The following is a 20,601-nucleotide window of genomic DNA, read 5'->3' as shown; positions in this document are numbered from 1 at the left end:
ACCACAACTTGCTTACAAATTATTTGCATTTGTTATTTGAGTTATTAAAGCTCTGCAAATACTGTATGATCTTGGGTTATGTTTGATGTGATGTTTTGTGATCTTGTTATCTCTTTCAAATATACACTCTAAATAACAATTATTATATTTTAAATTTAGGAGAAATATTGTCAGCAGCCACATACCAAAAAAAAAAAAAAAAACTTTTAATTTTAAAAATACAGTACATGCACCTAAAAAAAAAAAAAAAAAAAAAAGATTAATTTGCAGTGGTATCTTGTTTTTGTTTTCTTCCCAGAGCTGTATATGCAGTAAAAGTAAGAGTCAGAGATGCATGTACATTTGGCCACAAAGTAAAGTTTTTTTTTTAAATATAATGATTGGACCCACAGTTTTTCAGACATGCACCAAGGCTTTTCGCTTTCCTGTCACATAGGTAGTGGAAAGAACTTTTTCTGACTGACTTCTAAAAATCACCAAAGTGCTGCCTCTTCATCAGCACTTTGTAATTTAATGTTTTTATAAAAACTATTTATCTTGTGTTTATATACTGGATGAATTCTAAGAATAAAGTCAATCTTGATAAAAGTCTCTAACAAATGCCATAAATTCGAATGTGATTGTAAAAGTAGCTGGTCATTTGCAGACATATAGTAGGTACAATACGTAGACATTCATCTCGAGATAACATAAAATCAGCTCAAAGAATATTCCATGATAATATAGTATTAACAACAGAGTTATCAAGGACCCCAAATTGACTATATAATGGGAAGGTAATACATATTTTAATAACATATAATGTTATTTAATACCTTTTAAAATAAAGATAGAAGAGGATGGGTTTGATCAGAATTCCTTTAGAAGTTGGCTGGAAGTGGAATTAAAAAGATATTATTGCCTAATTAATCAAGCCAAAAAATAATTTTTTTAAATTTCTAGTCTTGGACCAAATGAAAAATAGTGTGTAAAATCATCTTTTGTCTGGATTTTGATTCTAGAATTTCTTCACTTTCTGATGCACTGTTTTATCGGCCCAACACCTCCTTCCCACCCCCGCACACACAAATATACACACAATCACACCCACATATCACCAGTCATCATCCCCATAGTGGTATGTACAGTATCCAATGTACATCAACTAAATGCTCAACACATCTCCTGGCGTGTGGTGGAAACAGACAGTATCAGGCACTTACTAGACTCGGGGTCAGAGTTGCCATCACCCTCAGTGCGGCTGTTGGGCGATGTCTGCTCAAAGTACTCATCCTGTGGGAATCCCAGTGGCAGTGACTGAGTGGTACTGGTGGCACTGGCACTGCTGCCCACCTCCTGTTCCACCTGCCCAGTGGCATTGCAACCCTCCTGAGAACCATCCGGAAGGTGAAAGGTCACACGCCGCTGACTCTGCTAAAGACACAAACACATACGCAATCGTTGTTCAGCATGAGCAGACAATGGCTTTGTGCTTTGAGGCAGGTATATGTGGAGACAGGAATAATGTTGTTAATGGGTATGGCACTCTGCAGCTACACACAAGAAACACAGCTTATGTAACTCTTACATTCAAGTGATCTATTTCTATTCCAATTTCTCAAAAGAACCCCAAATATATAATTATATTACATTATGCTCATCTAGAGCAGGAAGTAAAAAAAAAAAAAACATGTATTAAGGTGCATTAAAATAGGACATGGACATCGAAAAACAACAACAAAAAAGACAAGGTTGTTTATTCCACGTACAAACCGTGGTGCATCTTACAAAGGTAATTAGGTGACATAAGGGTTGGGGTTAATATTAAGTTACGCATTACATGCTAAAAATGACTCTTTACTTTACAGTAGTTAGTTGTAAATTCCAAATTAAAAACACACTTGCTTTGCACTGCGACTGTGGAAGAGAGTTATTCCAATGACCAGTGTATTCTAATGACTAGTGTACATAAACAGTGTAGCTACAGTATCGTGTACAATGACTTGTGGATTATAGTTAAAGAAGCAGCAAAGAAAAAGAAACATGGTGTAATTCCCTTTACAACCGAAATCCCTACAGTATTACATTTTAATGTTTTTGTATTTTATTTTAATAGTTCAGTTTATAATACTGAGCCCAGTACTTACTGTCTGAAAGCATCTTTTGGAGAAAAAAAGGTTCTATTTGTTGCTCTACAGTTCCTCTGGCATGCTTTTGATAAAGTCAGAATTGCCTGGGTCAGAGATTAACCACAATCTGTGCCAAGCTCAATGTTGTTACCACTGTAGTAGTGAACACCAGATTTTGGCCAGCATGGTGTAGGACACAATCTCTGGCAAGGCAGTTGTTGGCCAGGATAATCAGCCTGGCAGCCACTATTAGGGAAGTTTCTCAGTCCAATCTGGCCCTTTGCATGGAGAAGATTACATCTTATGAAGACTCAGGACTGCTAGCTAAGGCATGAAACCAAAGCAATTACAGTATACTAAAGCTCACTACACTATACCAATACGCTATAAGCTGTAGCTTTTACTCTACTGGGTATTGCTGAGGTACAAACACACACACACACACACACACACACACACACACACACACACACACACACACACACATGTTAAGACAGACCAAATTACTACATTATTACATATTTTACAGACAGACCAAATTACATACTATTTAAGACCGAAATCAAACAAGACATTGTGTTTGTTTTGATTAATTGATACAATCAATCGCAGACTTTGTTAGTAAATCAGTGTTTTCATGTTGTGTTTCATAAGTATCAGTCTTTGAAACTGATTACAATAAGAAAAAAAGTAGAACTAAAAACAAAAGCAAAATGGATCCTTTAAAGTCTGGAAACAGCAGAATTTTTGCTTTTTACCCTTACTCTGTACTTAATATTATTAAAATATAATTAAGCTTTATTTAATTTTGATTAAAAACAATGTATGTGCAATTATAGTTTATTTTAATAATTGAGAAAAATGTAACCCTTAATCAGGTGAAGAACCACGTTTGGTAGTCCAAACCGGTGCCAGCGCCACAATTAGAGAGAAAAATGGAGAACATAAAATTTTTATGTTTAAATAAATGTGCCTTGGACTTTATTTGTGGTTCATATATGCCTTTCGGGAAAAGAGAAAATATTACCCTAGATGGGCAACATAAAATTGACAACAATGAAAAAAAAAGTACAAAAATTATAATAAAACAAATAAACAAATAAAATACACAAAAGGCTTAAAAAAAACAGCTTGAAATTTAGTACATAGAGTATAACTATTTCAGTGGGTTCCCTATAACAAGTTAAGATACATTCAATAGTTCAAATATTAGTTTTAAAATGTAAATAGAGTACATGCCTTGGAACAATATCCAACATTGGAGTGGACATCCAGTGTATAATTCAGAAAAATGTTTGGTATAAATAAAAGGAAGTACAGTTTACAACTCCAAATTAAGAGTTAAATCTAAAGATACTCAGTCATCCAGTTGTAGTAATAGTCTTGGACATCACCAGTACTGCTGAATGATGGGACATTCTACAGCTTTTAGATTTATATGGGATTCAAACCTGTGGTGTCATGACATTTAAGGTTAGGATTGGTATGATCAACAAGAAAGAAAAAAAAGATAATGATGTTCATCATGCTGTACAAAATAATTTATATAAAGGCTAATAATTGCTATCTCCCCTTCGGATGTTCAGTGTTTCATTGATGGAGATTGCCCACCTTCATGCAAAAATGGTGATTCCTTTTCACTAGGCTCCACCGCTTTCGACCCAGTGGCCCAATTTAGAGGAAGGAGAAGGATGTGGATCAAGTGGCCTTAACCAGACGAGTCCAGGAGCGTTATAGAGATTTTCTCGTTCAAAGAAGGAGCACTCCTGTCTCTCTGGGGACTTAGCTGCAGAGGTTTGAATGGATGACCTTTTTACAGACAGTCAATTTGTTGGAAGTAAGAAAACACCCAAAGGCAAGCACAGCTTTGCTTGATTCTTTATGAAACAGAACTAACTGGATGTTCCTCTCTCTCTCTCGCTCTTTCTCTCTCTTACATTGTGTTCACATTAGACTGAAAGCTAAAAAGACCCATTTGTTTCCCTTTTCATTTGCAGCTCTTGGACGACTTCCTGTAACATTGTTATGGTGCAAATAAAAGTGACAAAGTACATGCTCGTATTTGCTACCCTAAATTTGTGCCGATGAAAAAGCAATGATGCTGAGAAATGTGCTTGTGTTTACTCATATTATGAACCATTTCTGTGCAAGGAAAGAAAACAAGGTCTGTATTTTTGAGGGGGACAGCATTTTGTTTGTGTACTTTGTTCAATGAAAAACATTAATAAAGAAAATGTTTATTAAAACAGTATATATATATATATATATATATATATATATATATATATATATATATATATATATATATATATATAAATGAAGTATGATTTTTTTCTTCCCTTTTTTTCCAGTTGAATTAGAAAATCATTACTTCTTGGATGTCTGTAAGGAAGTATTACATGAAAGATAAATCAAGCATTTACAAAATATTACACTTGTGTCATGTTGATATGCAGATGTAATTTCTTATTGTATTGTTAAAAAAAAAAAAATCTTGGCATACAAGCAATCTGCCTGTTGCCAAAACCACAGATCTCCAAAGAGCTTACCGTTTTATTTACAAACTATCGGTGGATTGACTAGAGTAAATCCTTACAACTGGCAAGCTGAATGCTGAGTTGGGCTATTGAGAGTGCTATAGACACTGATATCGCCACCTCTGAAAATCCTTCATAAGTCAAGAGAGAGAAATCTACCACTGTACTAATGGATTATGCATAAAAGGGATCTTAGATAGACTTATCAGCTAAGATTGCCTCTAAACTCGATTGATTCATTCCATTCAAGTTATAATGATGCTCTCTCGTTCTGACAATATCATAAATACTAATCTCATTTAGCATTTAGAGACCACCAGATGATATAATGAGATTGGAATTAAAATTCAAAAAGCAATGTGCAATCCTACCCCCCATTGTCTGGAACCTTTCCTTAAAAGACCAGATCGAAGTTGTGCTGTCAGAGCACACAGTGCCATTTTCATGACCTGAGACCTTAGAGCTTGGTGATGTTCTGACTGGTTTATCTTTGATCTGTGCTGACAGAACAACAGGATGCTGATGTGGAATTATGTGCTCTATAATTTAGAGCCTGTGCAGCTATGCTCCAACAGATGTGCTGTCATTTATTTAGGGGTCTGACTAGAAATATAGCCAGGGATAAATAAAGAACTTGGGAACGGTTTAGATTTGGTCTGCTGGTGTCACTATTATTGCAAACAATGCACTATCGAGTATTACTTGCAATGCCTGAAATGACTGAAAAAATGTATATAGTGACATGTCACTCTGCATGGGTGGCAGGGTAGCACAGCATGTAGCATTGCTGCCTTACAGCTCTGTGGTATATTACTGTCTGTGCAGACGCTCTCAGTGGGTTCTCATGGGTCTTCCAGTTTCCTCCCACTTCCCAAAAATGTGTAGGTGTCCTGGCTTCTCAAATTTGCTCCTAGATATCAATGATTGTGTAAATATGTTTGCATGGTTCACATCCAGGGAATATTCTCATGTCCCTCAGTGTAGGCCCATGTTCCAACCTGGCCTCAGCTAAAGAAGCTACTGACAATGAAAGGAAGGAAAATACATTTCCTATCTGGTCAAGTAGATGTTAAGACATTATGATGCAAATGATCATTACACTTCAATATTAGTAATTAGTAACATTAGGTGTCAGGTACACAGTACTCTCTGACACACGTTTGCCTATAATAAAATGTTTCATGTGAAAAACCCTGTAAAAGCTTGAAACTTTCATGTTTTTGAGCAAATCATGTCACATAGCCACCCTCTTTCTGTTAACTGTACCACACAGAGGCTGCTGCAATGGTTCAATGGTTTTTCGGTGAATGTTAAAGATAAGAAGAGGACTATGCAGGTGGCATACCTGTAATTCATTATCGCTATGCAACGCTTAATACCTGCAATATGTTCTGTTAAATTAAGCACTGTGCTTAATCAGAGTAATACGATTACAAAAACTAAAACATGCACAAGCAAGAGAGATGAAATGCAAACACAGCGTAGAAAGCTGTTGTTTATTTGGTGCATACCTGTACTAAGATAGGGAGCCTTCATCATACACTGTAGCGGAACCAAAACTGGTAGAGGAGGAAGCTGACCATCATTCAGACCAAAGTTTTGCACAGTCTTTGTCATTAAAAAGATTTTATGTGCAAACAAAACTCAAATTTTTTTCCCCTTGATCCAGTTTGCTGCTCCTGCTTTCTTTTTACTCACTACAAAACCCCATCCCAAGTATGACTGTGCTATTTGTTTTATTGAAGCTTAACCAATATATTACTGATACTAAATTGCACACTTAATTGACTATGAACACAACTGCAGTCTGATTTATCCATTATGGCAAAACTGTGGGAGGTGAAGTTATTGCTTTTTGAAGATTTAGGACATTTGTGCTTTTTAATACCACTGTGACGCACAGAAAACAATCACAAAATATTATTAGTAATTTTAAAATACTAAAAAAATGTAAAAACTGCAAAAATGTGGTCAACCAATTAGAATACTCTTTACATTGTAAATAACATTTTTCTTTATATGCAGGATACTAATCATATACCACTAGTCATATATCACTAGTCAAAACTGCATGAATTCATGATGGTACTTCCCAGCAGAAACCCTAATACTGTATGATGTTTTTAGACAGTATACAGTTACAGTGGGGCAAAAAAAGTATTTAGTCAGCCACCAATTGTGCAAGTTCTTCCACTTAATAAGATGAGAGAGGCCTGTAATTTTCATCTTAGGTATACCTCAACTATGAAGGACAAAAATAAGAAAAAAAATCCAGAAAATCATATTGTAGAATAAAAAATATATATATATATTTGCAAATTATGGTGAAAAATAAGTATTTGGTCAATTGCAAAATTTCATTTCAATGCTTTGCTATATATCCTTTGCTGGCAATGACAGAAAGTTTTTACAAGTTTTTGCTGGTATTTTGGCCCATTCCTCCTTGCAGATCTCCTCTAGAGCAGTGATGTTTTGGGGCTGTCGCTGGGCAACACAGACTTTCAACACCCTCATTCTTTTCAACTTCATTCTTTCTGCTCAGATTTTTTCTTGTGAGTTCTTGTGATCTTTTTGACCCCACGGGGTGAGATCTTGCGTGGAGGCCCAGATCGAGGGAGATTATCAGTGGTCTTGTATGGCTTCCATTTTCTAATAATTGCTCCCACAGTTGATTTCTTTACACCAAGCTACTTACCTATTGCAGATTCAGTCTTCCCAGCCTGGTGCAGGTCTACAATTTTTTTTCTGGTGTCCTTTGATAGCTCTTTGGTCTTGGCCATGAGCTGTGGAGTTTGGAGTGTGACTGTTTGAGGTTGTGGACAGGGGTCTTTTATACTGATAACAGATGCCATTAATACAGGTAAAGAGTGGATTAGACGGAGGAGCCTCTTAAAAAAGAAGTTACAGGTCTGTGAGAGCCAGAAATCTTGCTACTTTGTAGGTGACCAAATACTTATTTTCCACCATACTTTGCAAATAAATTATTTAAAAATCCTACATTGTGATTTTCTGGATTTTTTTTTTCTCTTATTTCGTCTCTCATAGTTGAGGTATACCTATGATGATAATTACAGGCCTCTCTTTTTTATGTAGGAGAACAACTCAATATTAATCTATATTTACAGTATAGCATTTATGCCACTTAACCATTCGCTTAGCTTTGAAAGTGCATAAGGTCTGGATTCACAGCATGGATGTTGGCCGGTGCACACCTGTATCTCCCTGAAAACCCCAAAATTTTTGATTACTTGTTTTAACCTAATACAATTGCTAGCATTTAGCACTCACATCACCTTGGCCTGCCTGCCTGCCTAACTAACTAACTAACTAACTAATCAATGTTAGTTAGAAAGTTGTCTAAAAAATTTATAGAGATTATTTGTCACCTTCTCATATGAACCAAGCGCACACAACTTTTTCTCCTACTATATATTAAACATCAATATCCTTAACCAAAATCTTTTTGTGACCTAAATATAAACAAACATATATCATAACATTAGACGGGTTAAGGTGCATATGTAGGGCATTACCTTGTGCCAAAATTTAGTATTGCAAACATAAGCTGCTCAAGCAGATATCCAGACCAAACACAGCCTGTCCAATCAGATGAAATGCTGCCATAAAAAGTATGTGCATAGAGATAAAGGGGAGGAGCCAGCCAAGTTTTGTACTAAGCCAGCTACTGCCAAATGCTTCTTGCTAGTGGCGACCCAGGCGCTGTGCAGATGGAGCCAGATTGGCCCGTGAACAGATTATGTGCTCCTTATATTAATGCAGAGAGGGGAGAGAGAGGGGAGAGAGAGGAAGAACATCAGTGACCTGCACCAGGGGGAAGTCGTGGATCAGTGCTTCACCATGTCCTCTATTCCTAGGAAAGTCAGTGTTATTCAAAAAGAATGAAAAAAAAAGAAAAAAAAAACTCAATTTCCATGTGAGATGGCAAGTGCAGCCTGTCCAGCCTCATTCTGAGTGACAAACAGCAGCAGCTTAGGAGCAGATCACCAGAGACTGGCTGGCTGGCTGAAGACCCATCCTTAGGGCTGAATTGAGCTTTGAAAAATCTATTTAACTGAAAAGGCTAATTCACAGTCAATTCTTTAAAATAAGACTAGAAAGTAGAAAAAAAGAGTAAGACTTCCCTTACAATTATGAGCATCACATCTGTGTTATCTGAACACGAGCGCATGTGATAACAGCAATTATACCCATGCCCACCATGTTTTTGAAGACGGAAATGGAAATAATCGTCTGCCAGATGACAAATAAACTTAGCCTCACTACAGTCTTAGTTTTAATCCTGTAATCCTATGTTTATAAGTTATGTTTTATTCATTCTAATTCTAATCCTGTGCTGCTGTATAACAATGACACAAAAATGTAATTTCTCATGTTTTGCCAAAGTCATCTATTCTTCTGAATTGTAAAATTGACAATATTCTTTGAAAAAAATAAGACCTTCTTTAAGTTGAAACCTGGTTGAGCTGAAAGTATTTGAATTATTCATGGATGTCTTACAACTGTTTTTAAGCCCTTTAACCTCATATAAGAAGCAGAGATCCAGTTTTACACCTCATCTCAGATTTTCTCTATTTAAATGTGTCAAGAAGAAAAAAAAATCTTCTTTTCTCAGCTTTGTGCAGCCTTAGGTCCAAAGCACCTGCGAAAGTAAACTGTTAATACCGCATAAATGCTGTTCTGAGAGATCGCATGAAGTTTTTCTCAGCTTCATAAATTTAGTCGACTTCCCAACTCTTGTTTTTTTTTTTTTTTGTTCAGTTTGAATTTGTTGTGCTGCTTTAATTTGTTCCCATGAATAGGAAATGAGAGGATAACTAATATGAGAGTGCTCATGCAGAGTGACCCTGACTACTGCTCTGCCTTTCGCCTCCATGGAAAGCAGGCAGGGTTGATCTCCAACTGTGGAGCACCGTGAAATAGAATTACGGTTAATTTTCTCGTTTGGCGCTTTTCAAAAGCCAGCAAGACACCAAACAGGCTTCTCTCCAGATCTGTGCGTGGAGCTACTCAGCTGAAAAAAACATATGTGGCCTGTTCATTTTTTCCCCCTTGCCTTCCCCTTGATGAAACTGAACAACCAAGACCGAAATGTCCTCAGCAACATAAAATTCTAGTTGGTGTGAAGCAGCTGTTATTTTAGGCACCTGCAGATACTGAAGTTTATCTTTCCAAGCTTCTGACTCAGCAGATGGGGGAGCAAAGTGTAATAATGTACCGACCCAACCGGCAATATATATATATATATACAGTATATATATATATATATATACACACACACTACATAGCCAAAGAATTCACTCACCCATTCAAATCAATGAATTTAGGTGTTAGAAAGGCACCGTCATTTGAGCATATGGCAGACACTCTTATCCGGTGCTTTCCATCGTTGGATAGATCCTAACACTGTATACCTACACATGCACCTAAGCATGCACCACCTCTACAAACATTTATGAAAGAATGGGTTGCTCTCAGAGCTCAGTGAATTCCAGCGCGTTATTGTGGTAGGGTGCAATAAATCCAGTCGTGAAATTTCCTCGCTCCTAAATATTCCAGTCAACTGTTAGTGGTATTATAACAAAGTGGAAGCTTTGTTATATCAGCATCTTAGCCACGAAGTAGGCCTTGTAAAATCACAGAGTGGGGTCAGCAGATGCTGAGACGCATAGTGCACAGAGGTCGGCAAATTTCTACAGAGTCAATGGCTACAAACTTGACCTCCAAACCTTATGTGGCCTTCAGAATAGCTTAAGGACAGTGCGTAAAGAGCTTCATGGAATGGGTTTTCATGGCTGAGCAGCTGCATTCAAGCTTTACATCAGCAAGTGCAATGCAAAGCATCAGATGCAGTAGTGTAAAGCACAATGCCACTGGACTCTAGAGCAGGGGAGACAAGTTCTGTGGAGTGGAGAGTCACATTTCTCTGTCTGCCAATCTGAAAGATGAGTTTGATTTGAGCGGTTGCCAGGAGAACAATACTTGTCTGACTTTATTGTGAGTGGGATTCGACTCTTAAGTTCCATTAAAAGGAATTCTTAATGTTTCAGCATACCAACATATTTTGGACAGTTTCATGTTTCCAACTTTGTGGGAACAGTTTGGAGATGGCCCCTTTCTGTTCCAACAAGACCATACCAGTTCCCAAAGCAAGGTCCATAGAGGCATGGATGAGCGAGTGTGGTGTGGAAGAACTTGACTGGCCTGCATATAGTCCTGACGTCAACCTGATGGAACCCCTTTAAGATGAATTAGAGCAGAGACTGTGAGCCAGACCTTCTTGTCCAACACCAGTGTCTCACCTCACAAATGCAATTCTGGAAGAATGCCCCAAAAATTCCCATAAACACATTCCTAAACCTTGCAAAAAGCCTTTCCAGAAAAGTTGAAGCTGCAAAGGATGGGCAAACATCATATTAATTTCTACGGATTAAGAATTGGATATTACTCAAGTTCATTTGAAGGCAGGTGATCAAATACTTTTGGCAAAATAGTATATTCAGTAGTATATATGGCTTCATTTAGTGTCATAAAGTGGTAAATAACCTGTGGAAACAAAGATCAGATGTCAGTAAAGGACTTGTAAGCAATAGGCTCATATTTATTAATGTAAAGCAGTCTCTCTCTTTTTTCTTTGCTTGTTGTGCTACAGGGCTCAGTGAGAAATCAAATGTCAAGAACAAATGTGAGTGCTGAAAATGGTTTCATACCAGGCAAGAGCAACAGGTTATAGATGGAGGCTCTGATCATTTTTAACTTTCAAGTTTTGCTTAGGTCAGAATAGAGCTTTTTTTCTTTTTTATTATATATCAGCAGCCATACAACACAAAACATTATGCTCAGCATTGTGTAGGGTCACCCTTGGGACTTTTTTGTGTGATCAGACCAGATGGGCTATACATTATTGTATACTTACATAACAGTTTGTTCTATTTAAGTAATTTGAAAAAACATCAGATAACATTATGTCATCTTAACCAACTGTTTGTCTATGTAATAAATCGGTCTGAATTGCCTCCATGTTGTTTTATTTAGGCCTAAGGTGAGCTACAAATCTAGATTCTTCTAATAGAAGGATGAATCCCACATTATTCTTTATCCTCTAATCAAGATACACCCTAGTTTACAGTTGTAACCATTAGATAACTTTAGAACCTAAAAGTTAACAAACTGACATATAAAGAGAAACTTATGAGATTTACAGTACTGTCCAGCATCCTTATAATTTATTCTCCTCATCTATGGATGCATAGTACCAGTAAGAACTCGAAAGTGTTTTTACTTTTGTTATACACTAACTTTCAGTCTATAACTCTGACAGTCTGGGTTAGTTAGGTCCACTAGGGATGTAAGGATATTACACACAGTATAATTTATTTATTTATTTATTTTTTTTGCAAGAATAATTACTTATAGACCTTCTCAAATAAGAATGAAAATCATATGTTAAGTTATGAGAATTGTGTTTTTCAGAATTTTGACATAAGTATACATAACAAGGAAAAAGAATGACTTTAAATGTAAAACGTGTGTTCAGATCACAAGGGTTACAATATACATTGTTTAACAGATTTACAGCTGACATGAGTTGAACCTAGAGAGCATCGTAATTAACTAAATGCCCGAGATTAGAAATCGCTCTAATCATAACTTAGATGAACGTCTGACACCATGTTAGCGGTTCGTGATAATGAAAAAATGAGCCGGTCTGTGCTGGAACAGGCACTTCAGAGACTGAAAAGACAATCTCAACAGTGCTTAAGGCCTCTTCCCCCTGATGGAGCACACTGAGTCACAATGTATTTGCAAGTGACATTTGCTTAAAGTAAATGCCTTTTGATAGAACAGAAATCAGAAAATTGCTCATTAGAGCTAGGATAAGCCTTTGTGGCCTTACAGGAGAAAGGATATGCAAAAGAACTGTCACTTCATTAAGCATCAGAAGGCTAAACCATAGAAGTCATTAGCTACTGTGACTAGTGCCACATCCATATTACAAACTGATAGTGACAGGTGAGAGCAGGATTTTTTTTTCCTCCGAAAAGGTCATTGACCTGGAGTGCTGAGCTAAAATACATGGTAAAAGCAAAAGCCATTGTACAAGGTTAAGACTAGACTATTGCTAGTTTCTTGAAAACCGAGACAGTGAGTTAAGCAAAAGGAAGAAGGTCATGCTCTTCCACAGACAGTGCAGAAGACTTCCTGGAACACTGACTATTATAGAGATGCTATAAAATATGAACTCAGCTGCTTTCTGCGCTCAAACATATAATATTGACAGTAAGAGAACCAGATGGAGTACTACAGTATAGGTGGATGCTTGGAAAGCCGCTTGCGTTGGTTTAGACATCATGTGTACAACTGTGTATCGATTTCACAAAAGATGTGTCATCCAGCTGTGATTACATCATTAGAACTCTGACATGTCTCATAGTAGAATACACAATGACATTGGGGTTTGATAGGCAGCCCCTGACATGCTGATGAAGCCATCAGAACATCACATATACAGTGAATGATGAAAAAATAAAAAATTACAAAAAGCCTGAATGGGAAGCACAGAGTGACTGTTTTTAGAACAAATAGTTTTGTCTCTTGACGGAATGTATAATTTCGCTAACAGAGTGTGTGTGTGTGTGTGTGTGAGAGAGAGAGAGAGAGAGATGTGTTTAATTATTAATCACTGATTTCGCGCCGCATTCTGTAAAAAATATTCCACCAGCTCTCACCAAACGGAACGTGACGGAGCAGGAGTTACTGCAGGGCGACGCGCGTGCCTCTCATGGCTTTTGAGCTCCGAGTGCATAGGAGGCGAAATATTCATGTCAACAAATCAACAAATCACTCGAGGAGCTCAGAGGCCAACCATGAGCATGTAGCAGAGCAAGGCATTAACAAAGTGCACAGGATGCACTGACTGATGTGGCCTGTCAGGTCTACAAGGATACAGATGGCACAGCGACGGTGAGGCTCCATGTCATGTCCGACAGTGGTGGCTAAAATGTAAAAATGCAGTCCTTCACATGCCACCGGCATAATTACATCTGTCATGGAAAACAACGGAGATTCATCAGGCTGATCAAATATTTAAGCAAAGACCTCTAGACTGGCCATTTATAAGAGACATACATTTCAATAGTGACTGTTGTGCCTCTGGCAAAGCCCAGTGGATAGTAAATGTTTCCACAAAACTTTTATATCCAGTGAATTATGAAACACGAAGGTTTAATCTGTGCCTTAAGACCTTAAAACACTACAGGATGAATGATTTAAAAGAAGGATAGATCCAATGAACAACAGATGAGAAACAGAATTGCCAATAACCAGATTCATTTAGTGATCTGTTCTTAGACACAAAATTAACAGGGTGTTACAAAAGTCTCCATACAGTACATAGGTGAAAATTACATTTTTTTTTTTTTTTGGGGCAAAAATCTTCTTAGCAGTCTTTAAATATTTTGTGTATTTTTAATTTTATTTATACTTAGTTAACATTTGATTTTTCTTTTCTAGACCCCCTTTAAAAATCTTTTTTCGACAAACGAATGAACATTTTCATGGCTAAAAAGTGTTAATTTCCCTTACGTACGGAGACTTTTGGGACATCCTGTATTTTTCTAAGAAAAAAATGCAACCTTTTTCCTATACAATTAATTTGACCTGTTCAGAGAGGCTTGGCTTTGTGTGTCCAGAGGGAAAATGTAAGCCTTTGTAAATGCCGAGCATCAATAAGCTGTCAGTGGGGCAGAACTGCTTTCTCTGACACCTCTTCATCGTGACACAGATTGGATTGGCTCATCAGCAGCCACTAAGCCATCCCTGCTTGTAGATTTATTGCCCTTGAACGATGTGGTTTCTCGAGGATACAAACACTTCTACTCGACAAAGTATCTCAAGGTACAAAATAAAAAAATTAGCATTTTAATTAGCTCGTTAGGCAAAAGAAAAAATTGTGAACAGAACTACTGTACGCTCTCGATGTACGAGTCTATTCTAATAGGAGACACATGTTAATAGGAGCCTCAACCTCACTTAAAACATGATGACCAAATTCCAACTTTAGAAGCACTATGGCACCTGAGCACTGATCACTGTCTGCCTCTGTGTGTGTGTGTGTGTGTGCGCGTGTGTGTGTGTGTGAGAGAGGCATACCATCCAGGTCGTATTGTATTAATTATGCGCAGTGTTTCGAGAATAGGAGCCACTTTAGTGCTGATTAGGATGAAATGGTTATTGAATATAAATACGAAAGAATTAAGTTTAAACACTGGCTTCCTGTGTCTTTAGAAAAAAAATAGCAAAAAAAAAAAGAAGATAGATGTTATGGTTATATTGTAGCATAAAATCCATACAAAAGGCCAGCCAGTGATTAAAAATGATTCGTTTTCTGACCATATTCCCTTGACATTAAGGTAGCATGAGGATCTGTGAGAAGTTCAGGCCAGAGGGAAGTAAAACGAAAAAAGAATCACAGCTCTCTCTACTGGGCCACGTTGTGCAGATTCAACATTGTATATTAGATGTTTAAATAATGGGTCACTGACCCTGGCCTATCCACAGTGGCTCCTTAGACCAGCGCTGTCAAAGCCCTGCAAGAGAAATGTAGAGACAAGTGCATTTGTTGGCGAAGCACATCAAAGCACGGCTGCATGTCTCAGTGAGCCACAGCACAGAGGCACGAACCAGACCTTTGATCATCTCCAGCTTTCTGATCATTAAAATATCGGATGAATAATTGATTAAAAACAGCAGGGCTTATTGTGTTGTGTCTCTAGATCCCAATTTATTTCAACCTTGAGAAGGTTTTTTTTTCTCCTTCAAATGAATAAATGCAGGCTAAAGATACAACGGTATAAAGCTATATCTTGAATGGGGCTCTTGGTAGAACCGTGCATTGTATAGCAATATTAGTGTTTTGCATAACATCACATTAACCTTAAGCATTTAGAGTCTATTAAAAGTGCGAGGGAGGATGGATTCATTTGCATTTTAAAATAATAATGATTTTTTTTTTTTTTTTGGAGTAATCACAAAGAGCAAAGAGGAAGGGTCTAACAGGGTCATTCCTCACCAAGGGGCCTCATGCAGAGAAAGTTTCGTACATACAAAAATACAAATATATGCTATGTTTTGTATTACAGTATTCCTGGAGGCTGGGGTTAGCCTCTATGGGTCAGAACATGCTCCTGAGATTTCATGCTATATTGCAGGAAAATAATAGCAAATATATAATATCAAATAGGAGTCATTGAGAAGGAGTGAATTATTCTAGCTAGATTATACGATTTTTACACTGAATTAGAATAATGTAAAATGAGCACAACATATTTTTCTGGGGCAACTTGTGCTGTATTACTTCTATACAGACATCTTGTGCATTGTTGAAGAACTAATGTTACACTGCTTATTCTGTTTAGAGCTGAATTGGATTATTTTGGTGAGACTAAACTGGCTTGGCTAGAAAGTGTACTTTATAAAGCATTAAATATAATCTCTGTTTTACTGTTATTTAACTATACTGTATTCTGTTCTGTGAATATCATTTCAACTAGCTTTATGCTCCATGTGCCATGACTGATATGAAAACTCCAATAAACATAGTGGCACATTGGGTGTTGAAAGTTGTGACAATTTCAAGTTTCTGTTGTTTATTGAACACCACACATTTCACACTTGGCAGCACAGAAAAACTGTTATTATAGGTTACGCTGATTACATACTTTGAGCAATCAACAATCACTTGCCTCCATCATGATCAGTAACATTAAGGCAGCTAGAACAGTGACAAAAAATTGCAGACATCATTTTGGAGACAGCACTTTTAGAAAATAAAGTTCATTTATTTATCTTTACAAACTATAATTGTGAATGAAATCTAAACAATCATGGTCCAAAATGTTTCTAATGTGGAACAGCAAAATGATGCACATTTTACTGGGTTTACTCACTCACTCACTCACTCACTCACTCTCTCACTCACTCACTCTCTCACTCACTCATTCACTCACTCACTCACTTACTCACTCATTCACTCTCTCACTCACTTACTCACTCACTCACTCACTCACTCACTCACTCTCTCACTCACTCTCTCACTCACTCACTCACTCACTCACTCACTCTCTCACTCACTCACTCACTCACTCACTCACTCACTCACTCACTCACTCACTCACTCAATCACTCACTCACTCATAAACACCGTATTAGGAATACACCTGCTCATTAAAGCAATTATTAAATCAGCCAGTCAGGTGACAGCAGCGTAATGAATAAAATCATGCATATTAAGGTCAAAAGCTTCAGTGAAGGTTTACATCAAACTCAGGATGACAGTGGCTTTGAGCATGGCATGGAAGTTGGCGTCAGATCTGCTGATGCATAATAGAGTTATGCATCTGTCTTTAGAGTTTATAAGGAATTAAGCAAAATATAAAAAATAAAGCATACTGTATAGTTAGTGATAGATATGACATAAAGGGTTAGCAGAAAATAGAAAGGGGTTTTCAAGTAATAGTAGGTAAATGCACACTCTTAACGAAAAGGCAAGATCCATCTTGGGAGCCAAAACAGCTGTCTAACGAAACAGAGATCCCAGGATGAATGAAACCGCACATACTGGCATACAACCAAAATGCTTCTAAAAGAACAATAGGCAAATTGGACTAATTTGGGTTTGCTGAAAATGAAAACAATGCTTGTAGTTATGTAGTTTTCAAGATACGCTACTGTGCTATTATTAACAAGCCTGATGGGAATGCCTGAGAACAACTGAGTGCTCAAGTCCTGCTAATGTAGCATACAGTATATATATATATATATATATATATATATATATATATATATATATATATATATATATACGCACATACACATACATGTGTGTACAGTAATATATAAATATATAGGCACTAAATTGCTACTTTCAGTCAGATTTTTAACACTAATTTACCAGCTTTATGAAACTAAGGTATCAAGGCAAATGGAGTCCATGAATGATTACAGCTGTAGGGTACTTACTGCTGAAGAGTAAGAACAGATGCTCCATTCGGAAAAAAATACACTGAACAACATTTTTTTAAGAATTATTTTGCTTTGGAAAGAAGAGCTACTAAGTACTACACTATGTATTTTGATGAGCTGAATTAAAACATGAACAATAAATCTATTGATCGGCTACCATTTTCAAGATATTACGATTTACATTTTAAGGCTATATACAGTATTGATAAGAAATTGTAAATACAGGTCTTGTGATGTATTTGATTCTTGTCTTTTAAAGTCATCAGTTGGTATATGTATATAGATTTTTACTGAACTAATAATGTTATGCCAATTTTTTATTTTTTTTTAAAGATTCTAATTCAGTACCCAAAATGTGTCTCTTTGTTTTTCGTTCGTCTCTTATTAGAAATTAATGTATTATCTGTATATAATACTGTACATATAATGATAATACATATAAATAGGGTGTACACTTACAGGGCAGAAGTACACAAACTCAGTACTAAAATAAATGTACAAGTACCTGCGTAAAATGTACTCTACTACTAGAAGAACCACTTTTTTTTTTTACTCAAGTAGAAATACTAAACACACTTTCTAAAATGCATGTACTGTACATGATCTAAATGAAATAATTTTTCTAGATACTGTATCTATCGTACGGATTAGTAATAAACCAAAAACAATAGAAGTTTGATACTGTTGATACCGTGGATGCGCAAGTCTAGTAGAGGTTTGCTTTCTGCAGGAATATAAAATGTTTGTCATTTTTAAACAGAATCAAAATATAAATGAATAATGAATGAATGAATAAATAAAATTTCATTGTGTGTGTTCAGATGGTTTACAAGTTCATGAAACCTTGAACCCATTACAACCAATCAAATGTTTTAGGACAAATTATTTAAAATATTGAACACAAGTTATATTAATTACTTCCCTGGTTGGTTTAGACATGGCTGGACAGAGAGGAGCGAACACTGCATACATTTTAGTCAAAGAACATTACAGTTGGAATGTTGAATAAACAGTGCGAGTAGCTGCTCTGCCGTGCTTGTAGTTGTATTTCAAAGGAGTTGTGGCTTTTCAGATCGCTGATTAAAAAATTTGTTAGTTTTTGTAAATAAAAAAAGAAGAGAGAGAAATATGCTTTTTCCCCTACAACAGCAGATAAAGAAGTAAAGATAGCTGAGGGAATATTGTTAATGAAGCTAATGTAAAGGACATGATGCAGTGACTTGTTGATAACATTTGACATTAGTTAAATAGATGGCAGGCAGCATTGGTAGCAACTTTCATTACTATTACTTAAACTAGATAGTTGCTATCATTGTTACCCTGTATGTGAAGCAAGTAGTCTAAGCATTTATACATACACCTACTGTATGGAAAGCATACAGAACACAATTAGACTAAAGCGCGAGTCAAAACTTTATAGACTTGTTATAAAAAAAAAATGTTGTTATTGCCATGAAACTGAAACCAAAAGTGTTCACAAATCTTGTGCAAAGTATGTTAACTATTTAGCTGGATCTCTTCCAATCCTATCTTAATACAGTATGTGTGCACGTTCAAGATGTTTAAAAAGGAGCCAGAAGAATCGGAAGCCCAGAGACCAAGTGGGCGGGATCCGTTGCCCAGGTAACCATCAATCACTGATGCGCTAAACAATCAGCACTTTCATAATGACTTGCCAGTCGTTTCTGTAAACTATGATTGGTGGAATTGTTTCGGTGTGGTGTGAGTGACAGCCTATGGTGTGAGTGACAGTGTATGGTGTGAGTGACAGTGTATGGTGTGAGTGACAGCATGAACACTTAAGATTAAATTAGAAAATCAATGCACTTTTGTGTGATCATCATGTAAAAAAAGTCTCTGTTTAAAACGTAGTGCTTAAAAGTAAATGTTTTTCGTGCATAAAAAAATAGCCAAGTACAGTGACGAAGTATTTGTACTTTGTTACTTGCCCCTTCTGGTATACTGTATATAGGCCTAAAATGAAAACCCAAATATCTTGAAAATCTTTTTAGCCATTCAGTACTTTTAAATCACCTCTTTTAATTAATTTCTTCTAAATACAAACTATTTATTATTTTCTCTCTTTGAAGCAAAGAAAGTTTTAAAAATTGTTGCCTAGTGACATTGAAGTACTGGAAATAGTCCAGGTGATATTTTCCTAATCTTTAACTATGCAGATTCAGATCCCCATTCTTGTCTGACAGGGCACATGTATACTAAAAAAAGGTGTGGATAAGATAAACTTAATTACACACTGTTCCAACTACTGGTTAAATATACATCATAACCAATTCAGCCCCACACCAATAAAATATATTGTATTTTAAAAGGTTTGCTCATTAAAACACTGCTGTAATGAGAAAATTGTCTGGAACCTCACTAATGGGTATCTCATGCAAAGTATATATCTGCCACTTGAAAATTTTAATTGTTGATATTATCTAACTTTTAAAACACTCTTACTCACTCGCCCATTCTCTATACCGCTAATAGTTTATTGTTCAGCCAACTCGGGACATTAGGCCGGGTATACCATGGACAGAGTGCCAATCCATTGCAGGGCACATAAGCACACACACTCACAGCAAACATTTAAATGACACCTGTAACATGTAAACCCAACACACACCTATCCAAGGCGGGAATCAAGCCCTTGATCCTGTAGGTGCAAAGCCACAGTGCCAAGCATTACTCCACCATGCCACCTATATTTTAAACTACAATTACAATAAATGTAAGAAAATGACATTTTATTTTTGTTTATTAAATTATGGCATGGCGAAAAAAGTTTTATATTGTATAACTTAATAATACATTGTATAAAAAATTATATGAGGTTGTGTTCTAATATACCAAGACCTACTATGATCAGATTTTTCTGTTTTTTATTTTATTTTTTTACATACAACATTTTT

At 36.4% G+C, this 20,601-nt stretch overlaps 1 protein-coding gene across 1 annotated transcript in view; it reads right to left on the bottom strand.

Annotated features, from left to right (window-relative positions):
- The window catches only part of pcdh11 (protocadherin 11), a 195,310-nt gene that overhangs the window by 68,842 nt on the left and 105,867 nt on the right, over positions 1 to 20,601 (bottom strand). Inside the window, exon 4 of the mRNA XM_053506480.1 lies at positions 1,203 to 1,413. Within this exon, the coding sequence (XP_053362455.1) occupies positions 1,203 to 1,413 (211 nt within the window). The remainder of the gene's footprint in view (positions 1 to 1,202; positions 1,414 to 20,601) is intronic.

The sequence above is a fragment of the Clarias gariepinus genome, chromosome 10 (assembly GCF_024256425.1).
Source record: "Clarias gariepinus isolate MV-2021 ecotype Netherlands chromosome 10, CGAR_prim_01v2, whole genome shotgun sequence".
Classification (NCBI taxonomy): domain Eukaryota; kingdom Metazoa; phylum Chordata; class Actinopteri; order Siluriformes; family Clariidae; genus Clarias; species Clarias gariepinus.
This window is presented reverse-complemented; position numbering and strand designations above follow the sequence as displayed.